The sequence below is a fragment of the Echinops telfairi genome, unplaced genomic scaffold (assembly GCF_000313985.2).
Source record: "Echinops telfairi isolate 266 unplaced genomic scaffold, ASM31398v2 ScPeMD7_2010;HRSCAF=2546, whole genome shotgun sequence".
NCBI classification, from domain to species: domain Eukaryota; kingdom Metazoa; phylum Chordata; class Mammalia; order Afrosoricida; family Tenrecidae; genus Echinops; species Echinops telfairi.
The window spans coordinates 14,744,810-14,755,736 of NW_022105908.1; the positions used below are offsets into that span (position 1 = coordinate 14,744,810).

At 46.7% G+C, this 10,927-nt stretch overlaps 1 protein-coding gene across 1 annotated transcript in view; it reads right to left on the reverse strand.

Moving 5' to 3' along the window:
* The window catches only part of TSPAN14 (tetraspanin 14), a 41,908-nt gene extending 31,637 nt beyond the window's left edge, over window positions 1-10,271 (reverse strand). The window contains exon 1 of the mRNA XM_004712980.2: window positions 10,174-10,271. Within this exon, the coding sequence (XP_004713037.1) occupies window positions 10,174-10,254 (81 nt within the window). The 5' untranslated portion in view covers window positions 10,255-10,271. The remainder of the gene's footprint in view (window positions 1-10,173) is intronic.
* Window positions 10,272-10,927: the final 656 nt, after the last annotated feature.

Genomic DNA, 10,927 nt, shown 5'->3' on the forward strand with positions numbered 1-10,927 from the left:
GATCTTAACACACCACATGCTAATAAACAAGGTAATCTAGCACATGAATAAAACCAGACCCACCGCTATCAAGTAATGCCAACTCACAGTGACGACTTAAGTGGTTCTCAACCTTCCTACTGCTGTGACCCTTTAATACAGTTCCTCATGTTGTGGTGACCCCCGCCCCCCAACCATAAAATTATTTTCATTGCTACTTCACAACTGTAATTTTGCTACTGTTATGAATTGGGCGACCCCTGTGAAAGGGTTGCTTGACCCCCAAAGGGATTGCAACCCACAGGTTGAGAACCGCTGACTTGGAGGGTCTCTGAGGCTTTGTAAATCCTTTCGGGGGCAGACAGTCTGCTCTTTCTCCTATGGAGTAGTTGGTGGGTTTGAACACACAGCCCTGCGGTCAGCAGGCCCCCGCGTAACTGACAAATACCAGTAAGATAAAACTCACTATTTACTTATTGTGAGAAATATGTTTCTGTTTTGCAATGAGTGTTTCTAAATGCACCTTCCAAGAAAGCAGCAAAAAGACTTTTCCCCCCAAAACAATACCCTTTATTTGCATTGTATCAGGATCCTCAGTATCCTTTCGGACAGTAAATCATGCCTCAAGGAAAGTAATTAAATGAATATTTAGATAAGAAAAGTTATACAAATGTGTTTTATCTCCCATTTCTCTTCACTCATTTTCTTTTTAAAAACACTGGCTGATATTGTTATGACTTGAAAAACAACTTGCTCATCAATGTGCTGCTCCAAATATGGGAGCTGAACACCACCACACATAACACACGACACATTCTGTACATAGTAACAATCGTTCCTCTTTTCCTTTGGGATCAATCAGCTATAACCTCACATTCACTTAGCTTTGGTCGGTCACATAACAATGTGCCTTGCCCCGCGCCCTCTAAACCAAAAACACAACCCTGTATCTGAATCATGCCCTTTGAGGTTAAGCAGGAGGCCAATGAACTGTGAAGACGTAGCATCAAAGGACAGAGAGTGAGTGCATAACTTTTTAAGACAAAATAAAGTACTATTTCAAGACAAAATAAAAATTTAAAAAAACAACTTATGGAGTCCTAGCCCCAATAAGATGATTTTTTTAAAAACTTACGGAATTCTAAGAAGGGTCCGCCAGCAGGCTCCGTACGTACAGCAAAGACATGCCTTTTAAGTACTACTTCTTTTCATGGTTTCAGATATAAAGAAGAGTACATGTTTCAAATCAACTTTTGTTGATTTGTTTTAGTTTTCAACTTTTCATAGTTTTTAAATTTGAATGTAATATGTTCAAATATATTTCAATATAGTTTTCAAATTTGAATATAAATGTCATTTTATAAACTTTGCTTGTTTGGAAAATTTTGTTTTCAATCATTTAAACGTATTTGCTACAGTGGACCCAAACTTTAAAAATAGCATGGCCTTAGATCTAAGAAAACGAAGTGGCAGCCACAACAACTGAGCGCATGAAAACAAAAGCCCAGAAAAGGTGAGAAGAGAAGGATTTGGGGGTCCCTAAAGACAACTGCAAAACTAACTTCCTTTCTAAATCATCATGAATCAGAAGGGACTTCTTGTGCTGAACTCTCACTTTAATGGGTGGAAAATGTCTGAGTACTGCTGGGGCGGAAATTACTAATAGCAATATGAGTATCATAGGACCTGTTCCAAACTCTGCATTCATTCCTCGCTGTAATAAATTAAAAAAAAAAAAAGGTGTAGAAAGTGAAACTACTTTAGTATCTGAAACTGTGGCATCCTATCCCAACTAGCAGTCCCTGTCTCAATGGTGCCTGCGTCGGTGGACGATGAGTGCGGGGAGGACCCTGTAGAGACTGACGCCACCGGCAACTGAAGTTCTAGTGGAATCTAAGTAGCCCTTGCCCGCTGTCCTGGAAACCTAGATATGGAAACACACACAAATGCTCACATATACACCTGCATCAAAAGACAGCGTAGCCTATGTCTTATGAGTTAGAGCAGTCCGTCCAGGGCAACAATTTTGAATATATCAACATTATCATGTCTAAACAATGTACATACCTTCTGGCTCACTTACTCTTACTCTTGGACATCTGTCCCCTAAATTATTTCCCTCCCTACAAAGGGGAGAATCTATACCACACCAAACTATTTAGCACATCCTTGCCCAAATAGAAAAATCAACCAACCTCACTGCCAATGAGTCAAACAGCACTCACAATGACCCTATAGGACAAATTAGAACTGCCCCTTCGGGGTGTCTGAAACTTTAAGTATTTACAGGAGCAGAAAGCCTCATCTTTCTCCCATGGAGTGGCTGATGGATTCGAACCAATGACCTTGCTGTTAATAGCTCAATATGCAAACCACTGCACCACCAGGGCTCTTTAGATAGTAAAAATAGTAAAAAAAAAATTGGAAACACCTGAATGTACAATAAAGGAATTTTTTAAAACGGGATCAGAAAGACCTATGTAACAACCTAGAATGCTCGATACTTAAGTGATGCGGATGCGAAAACCAGACCTCAAGAACGCCAGCACGTGGCTCGCCAGTACTGGAAACCACTTGTGACTGTAGATAGCACGGTGGGAGCCCAGAAGGGAAGCCAGTCCAAGTGGGCTGCCCTGTGTAGCCCAGAGTGACTTCCATGCAATCGTTACCAAGAGCCATCAAGCTGATTCTGACGCACGGTGACCCGTGTGTCAAAGTGAAAGTGTGCTACACAGGGTTTTCAGTGGCTGATTTCTTAGACGTAGATCACCAGGCTTGTCCTCCAAGACACCTGTGGATACACTCGAAACCCGATTTTTCGGTTGGCAGTCAAGCATCAAGCACATTAATTATTCACATGATCCAGACTTGAGATAATGCCATCCTTTCAGCAGTGAAGATGAAAAGACATGGTGCATATATTAAATTACTAGACTTTTCCCTTTTGACTACAGTAATGACCCAGAGATACAAGGAGAGGAACCATTTGCACATAAGTCAGACCTATCAGGCCTTGGGGTTAAATCACATGAACAGTGTTCAGCTCAAGGAAGGGCAATTCTCCATCAGTCAAGAGACTTTTCCCCAGCTTTGTCTCCCCAAAAGACATGCCCAACATTTAAGGCTATTTGCCAGCATATGGTGGGAGGTCAGAAGCTTAGAGACATCCTCCCTGAAGGCAGTCAGTTGCCAGACAACTGTCTGGTCCCACAGGTAGGGCCTGCTCCCTGCTGTTAAGGACAATGGACTACTTCTCCTTAAAGGCTTGCAGCCACCAGTCTGGTCCCTGTAGGTGAGGTTCACACCCTACTGATAATGGTTTCTATGGAGATCCAGAGAACAGGTCAAACCTGCTCAGTGACATCCAAAGTTAGACTGTCATCCTTAATCTAGGATCCGCCCATCTTGTCACATGTATACCTTTATTCCCTCCTCTTCCAATAACGTATGAACTCCTAGATCACCCCCCTCCCCTTACTGTATTACCTATAGCACAACCCTCTCCTGTGACATATGTCTTCACCTGTAATTAGGGGGCTTGCACGTCCCCAGAGAATATATAAGCCTTGGTTAGCAATAAATCTCTCTCTCTCTCTCTCCACACAGACCACCAAGTGAGGCTGAGGTGAGCACTGCTACCATGAAATGAGTCCGACTCCATTATTTCATTCTCTCTTCTATCTCTCATGTTCTCTAAGACTTTACCATAATCTTTACTTATTATCACTGTACAATTGCACCTATGATGATGTGTTAGGGGCTGGCTCCCCTGACAGTTCTGGAACAGCTGACTGTGGGAGGTGGTGATTTCCCTATCAGTGGGGGGAGTATAACCAAAGGCCAGACTTTCCGCCCACAAAGATGCTATAAAAGATGACCGGGAATCGGGGCAGACTTTTAAGCTCTCCCACCTCAGATTTTCCATGTCACTCTTGAGGAGGGTGACCAGATTGCCTAGGACAGTCTAAGCATTCCTAATCTCTGCCTTTCACTCCCAAGTGTTCTGCTTTTGACCATAAATTGTATGCCCTCATTTCAGGGAGGCATCTGTTATTTTGAAGTAGGGTCTCCAGCCATGCGGGTCACACAGCACAGAACCTCTCTGCCCATGACCTCATCTCACTCCGAAACAGGCTCTGAAGTGAACTCCTGGATAATATCAGCAGGGGAGCTGCAAGCCGGATGTGCCCACACCACTGAGAGAGACATGACAGAGCTTTGCCTTTAAAAAAAAGAAAGAAAGAAAGAAAGTTTGTTTAATTATGGGTGGGAGGGGACGGGGGTGTCTCTTCTCTATGGTCATAGGCTTGGATTCAGGCAGGAGCTTTGTCCAAACCACTGCAGATCAAGCAATGGATCCCTGGTAGAGTAATGGTTACACGCTGGGCTGCTAACTGCAAGGTCAGCAGTTCAAATCCACCAGCCATCCCTCAGGACAAAGATGAGGTTTTCTGCTTCTATAAAGATTCATGGTCTCAGAAACCCACTGGGGCAGCTCTACCCTATCCTATTAGGTCGCAATCAACTAGATGGCAGTGAGTGAGCATGTGAGTGAGTCCATCGGTCCATCCTTCCTTCTGAGGTTTGATTCTCCATTGGGCACCCCAAGCACAGCCATCACGTGTATATTGATGTATGTCAGAGGAGCTGTATGCTGCTGTGAGGCCGAGCAGTTTCAGAGGACCTTTCAGAAGTTTCTTTGCCCCGTGCATGGGATCACCAAGAGTATGGGCAGACTCCATGGCAGCTACCAATAATGGAAACAGGTTTCTCACCACAAAATATGTCATGAAATTCTTAGCCATAACCAAACGCCTTGGGGAATGAGCTGTTGGCTTTGGGAGTCCAGGGTCATAATCTTGGGGACACCAAGGTCACCTGGCATAATACAGCTCACAAAGACAATGTTCTTCGTCCTACGTTGATGGGTAGCAAATGGGGTCTTAGAAGCTCATGGGCAGCCATGTAAGGTGCAACTCTTGCCCTCTCCCCATCTGGAGGAGAGAGGAGTGATAAAAATGGAGGAGAGAGGAGTGATAAAAATGGAAGACGCATGAAAACAATGAGTCCAGTGGATGAATGGACCGTGTGAACATCAGTCTCCACTACCCTGAGACCGGAAGAACAGCAAGCTACCGCTACCAACTGCTCTGAAAGGAATTACACTAGAAAGCCCTGGGGAGAGAAGAAAAAACCTGTGGAATAAAACTCAAAATCAGGCCAGACTTGCTGGTCAGAGAGACTGGAAGATTCCCTGAGACTATGGCCCTTGGCCTTAGAATACAACTCACCCAACAGGGCTCAACCTTCAACTGAACAACAGACAGGCCTGTAAAGGGGACAACAGCACTAGTGAGATTACCAACCATAGAAGAACCAACCATCTCAGAGCAAGAGGGCAGCGTCTGATGGGGACAACGCTCATTATAAGGAATGGAGGCAGAAGACAAAGGGAGGAGGTGGAGCGAGTCATAGTGCACCCGAGTAAGACGAAGCAAAAGCTGTATGAAGTGTGGAAAGTAAAACTGAGGACATGCTCTGCAAAACTTCACCCAGCTCACAACAAAGGCTTAACAAAAAAGTGGCAGTGCTCTCAAAGGGTTTCTCTTCCTAACATCCCTATAAAGAAGTCCTGTTGCACTGAGGGTTAAGCACTGCAAACAAAACAAACGAAAGGTTGGCCATTCAAACTCACTCGCTGGAGAAAAGGCCTAATGGTTTCTTGCCATAAAAAGTATAGCTTAGGACCGAAAAAAAAAATCTGAAAGAAAATTACAGCTTAGGGAACCCAATGGGGTAGTTGTCTCTCCTAGAGGGTCCAGATTAGTCAGAACTAAGTCAATGGTAGTGGATGTGGTTTGGTATCTGGGATCAAAGTGATGACAACAACTCTGGACCGCCCAGGACAGGGCAGGGCTTGGTTCTGTTGTAAGCAGCGGCTCTGAGCCTACACCAACTCCACGGCACAAGACAATAAAATACATAACATTTCCATTAAGGGAGCAACAGGTATTTGCCTCTAAGGAATGTTGATAATGCCAATAATTCCAAGTGGGACAAATGGAATTAACTCTGTGTTTGCTCCAGCACCTAGGGTAGGTCAAAGAAACAATTGGTTGTCTTCTGCACAGGCCAATACCTGAGTCCCCAGTGTTCACGTGTGCCTGCTGAGCACAGGATCCACCATTTATATAGATAACCCTACTGTTTCGTGCAACTCTTCACTAGTTCATTCAAACAAAAAACGAAATTCTAGCATCAACTTGCCAAAGGACATGATCCATCAGGATTTGCTTTAAGATAAACTCAGGAGTGGAATCAAACGAGATCAGCTACTTTCTAATTAATTCCAAATCGATGGCTGTTTCAAAGCAGAACTATGCTCCCTAAGGTTTTCAATGGCTGCTAGTTCACCAGGCCTTTCTTCCAAGGCTTCCCTGGGCAGAGCTGCACTCCAGCCTTCTGTTAGGAACTGAACACTGGAACTATTTGCTGGAACCACCCCAGAGTTTCAAGAGATGGGCTATAGATGAAACAAAATCAGCCTGAGTTCCTAGATGAAAGGAACACAGGGCTTATTACGATCCTATTTTTATTTTATTTTATTGGGGGCTCTTAGAGCTCTTATCAAAATCCATACATATATCCATTTTGTCAAACACATCTTTACACATGTTGTCATCATCTTTTTCAAAACGTTTTCTTTCTACTTGAGCCTCTGGCATCAGTTCCTAATTCTGCACCACCACCACCACCACCACCCATGCCACCTTGATAATTTATATTTTTTCATGTTTTACACCAACTGCTATCTCATTTCACCCACTTTTCTGCTGTCCGTCCCCCTGGGATGGGGGCCATACACGATCCCATTTCTGTATTCTATTCACTGAAAAACCAGAAGCCCTGGTAGCATAGTGGTTACACGTTGATCTGTGAAATGGAAGGTCAGCAGTTCAAAAACACTAGCTGCTCTGTGCGGAAAAGAACGAGGCTTTCTACTCCCATAAAGAGTTAGTCCTGGAAACCCACGGCGGCATTTCACCCCATCCTATGGGGTTTCTATGAATTGGATCGACTAGATGTCCATGAGTTTGGTTTTTGGGTCCACTCGAAAGGGCAATCTCTGAGGAGGCAAGGGTTTAAGCATGATCATATTCTTCTTACATCACCGGCAAACTCTTGAGGCCATTGGCAGGCTTATCCGTAACCCCATTTGGGGGAGTCTAGGCGGGCACCCACGTGTAGGTGTCTGGGGTCAGGTTGCACACTTTCACTGCTCTCTTGAGGGATGTGTGCCCCTACCTCAGGCTACGTGCAACACCCCAGCTCCATCACACGAAGAACTCAAGAGGAGGTCTAGTGGCCTCCCTTAAGGTAGGCACCTGGTCTCCTACTCTCATTTTCCTCCACCAAGCGCTCTCATAGCTCATTTTCCTGACGACTCCCCCGCCCCCTCCTTAGAACCCGCACCAACGAAAAGATGATTAACTCTTGGCCACACAGCCTGCCAATTATGCAGAACTTGACAGTGCTGCAGAACCAATCCGGCACCCGGCTGACTAGTTACAATTCCAGACAGACAAATTCTGCCATTTCAATGTGAAGCTGTAAATGGGCCAGGGACTAGAGCTCCCCAGGAGCATGTAATTGTTTTGAAAGCTTCTGAGGGCTTTCCTCGGCCCTTGGCCAGAGCAGCGGTGAGTTTTATTCTGGTTGTCACATTCAGAATGGAAGTGAGCAATGGAGGTACAAGACCAAGTGCTGCCAAAGACGGAGGGCATTTGGCGTGCAAGCCACAGGAGTCATCTTGAGAGATGTTCTAATGCAGGATGATCATAGGGGCTTATTATGAAGATTTAACAAAATCCAAGGCAGCACCGGTGAGAAAAAGGCCAGGAAAGCCCCGCCTCGGAGTCTTTTACCACCACGACACAGCACGTGCTCAGGAGCAGCAAGGGCTATCCTACAAGACTCTCATTGGGAGGCCTTACCCTTTCCTCCCAATAAGCCGAGACTGGATCTGAATCCTGATTCCTTTTGAGTCTTATAAAGGCCACAACAGACGAGACGCAAACACGCACACAGGGGGTAAAAAGACGCCCTGTAATGACCAACTGCACAGCAAGAGCCAGGGAACGAGCTGCCCAGGGCTACCAACAAGGAGTCAGCACAGTCAAGGCCCTGCTGCCGATCCTTGGGCACCAGAACGATGAGAACACAAGGTTCTGTTCTCCAAAGACCCTCCCTGGCGATGTGCCCTTCTCCAGACAATAAAGCAGGCTTGTTGAATGGTCCTCAAAGCTCCTGTGCCCAAGCATGCCCTCTCGCCGTCCTGCACAGAATCAATGCTCCCAGGGGATCAATCCCTCTGGCAATACACATGTTCTGCCAGCCCCTCAACCCCGTGACCATCGCCAGTCAGTCCCCGATTTCTCTGCTCTTCTGTAAGGCAAGGGACGTCTCCACCTCCTCACCGCCTGCTGGCTCCTCAACCAAGTCCACCGTTAGAGCACATGGCTGCTGTAGTCAAGGTCACCAACAGCTTCCATGCTGCAAAGCCAGGTGCCACGTTCCATCCTCACCGCCTCTGCCTCCAGCCCCGATTATCTGCGCTGCTCTCTGGCCCTTGGCAGAGCGGTCCTTTTCCGCTTGAAGGCTTCCTCTCTGGGTTCTGCAACATCCAAGTTGCCTGGCCTTTCTGTTACCCCAAGCCCCTCTCTGCCTCCTCAACCCAACCTCTAGCACCCCAGAACTCAATCTTCAGACCTCTCCTGCTCAATCAGGATGGTCTCCTTCAATGACCCTATCAAGACCACCCTTTCTGTTTGCCCTTCATCTCAAGGACAACCGTGAGCAGCACCAAACAAGTAGCCAGCTGAGAGACCAAAGAAACTTAACTTCTGCCCCCAGACTCTACCCTCACTCTGCAGAATCGTTCTGTAGTTGGAAATCAATGCTACTGCTGTACCCACAACCATCCCTTGGGTGACCTATGGGGTCGGTCTTACTTGACTTGGCTCCTACCAGCTGTCCCCACCTGTGTCCTCTCCACCCCTTACTTACTCTGCCCCAGCCACGTGGCTACCCTTTGCCTCTAGCACACATGTCAAGTTCAAGCCTGTCTCAAGGCCTTTGCATCTGCTCGTCCCTCTGCTAGGTCTCCTTTTCCTCCGGTCTCAACTCACAAGTCACCTCTTCAATAAGACCTTCTCTAACCACCCCAGTCAAGGAGCATCTGCCTCCCTGCTCTCCATCACTCAGCGAGCTAAGACTGGTTTTGGTTGAACATAAATGTGGAAGGGGGCACCCAAGCACAGCATGCCACCTTTGCCTATGGCCTACAAACGAAGCTGTGCTTAGGACCAGTTGTGTCGGCCTGGTATCTTTGATGGAATAAGAGTGTCGTGTGGGCTGGCTCTCCTGTTCTGGGGCACGTGGCGCCAAACATATCCCATAGCAAGTGGTAGACTATTAGCACATCCCGTCACCTTGGCCCTGAACACATGTCAGGATTCCTAGGAACTGCTTACCTGTATGTATGTGCATGACATGGCAACTGGCCAAGCCCTGGCTCTCTCTGTTGCCAGGGCCCCTTCACCCAAGGCACAAGAAGGATACACACAGAGCACTGGGCCTCCATCAACTGAGGGGAGGGATCCACTGGCCATGGGTGCCCAGCACCCACAACTGTAGCAGTCCTTGCTCTCTCCCTGTGACTGAGGCCTTGTTCCATCCAATACCTGTGTGAGAGCTGTGTTATTCTTGGCCATCCCAGACCTTGACTCCACACTAAGCACCATGGCAGTGGAGCCATCCCAGCCTTAGCCAGTACCTCCTGCCTACACAGGGCCTGGACGCAGCCAAGTGTGCACAGAGCACATTGCAGATGATGTCCATTAGGGCCTTCTGGGGGAGCAGTGGGTAGAGAGGTAGGACTAGACAGGCAACCATCGGGGCCAGTACTTCAAGCCCTCAAGGCTAGGTTAGTGGCCCTCCTTCAAGTTTTCAATCACTTAGGCCGTCCCATCAGAGCACTTAATGATCTATTTCATAATTTACTTATTGCTGATTCTAGGAAAGTAGGAGCCACATCAACCTGGTCCACCACCACATTCCACACAGCGTCTATAGTGGCACCCGGCAAGAAGTATAAGCCAAGCGGGATTTGTGGCACGAAAGGCATTCACTCACCCAGAAAACGATGTTGTAACTGAAGAGAAGGTACTTGTACCAGCAGCTGACCTCGGCATTCGAGTATCTATAATAGTGCATCTTCTGAAAAGCGGGATCTGCAGAGAGACAAAAGTAGTGATGACACATGGGGTCGGTTTAAAAACATTTCTCGAAAACTGCTTCCTGCACCCTGAGCCAAGGTGAAGCTCACTCATAAACTCCAGAAAATCCACAGAACTCATGCACAAAAATCCAGGTTGATTATCACACCAGTTCTAGGTTAAGCAAAATCAGGTTAAGAAAAGTTCGCGAACACAGCCCAAAGAATGAGAGGAGGATTCTTGAAAGAAAGGAGAATGTCTCCCCAGAACTAGGAATTCGGCTTGGAATCTTTCTAAATGCACGTTTTATCTCGCAACCTGCTGACTGAATATTATTTCCACTTACACTTGAGGGAACTGTAGCCCTGAAAGGTCAAGTGACTTTTTAAGGACAAGAGCCAGGACAGAGCCCAAGTACTGAACCAAGCACCAGAACCCACAGTCTATATTTTTACCACTCACCCTTAGTGGGGCAGAGCAGCCAGGAGCTGAGCCTAAATCAAAGAATGGGGCTTGTTTCTCAAGAGCCACAGGTAGGAAGATGAGATTTGAGCAACATCTAGCTTATCCATATGCACCAAAGTCAGAATGAAAGCTCCACATCCATTCACCTAACGTTTCCCAGGAAAACCTGCCAAGCTCAACCCTGGACTGGACTGGTTACAGAGGGA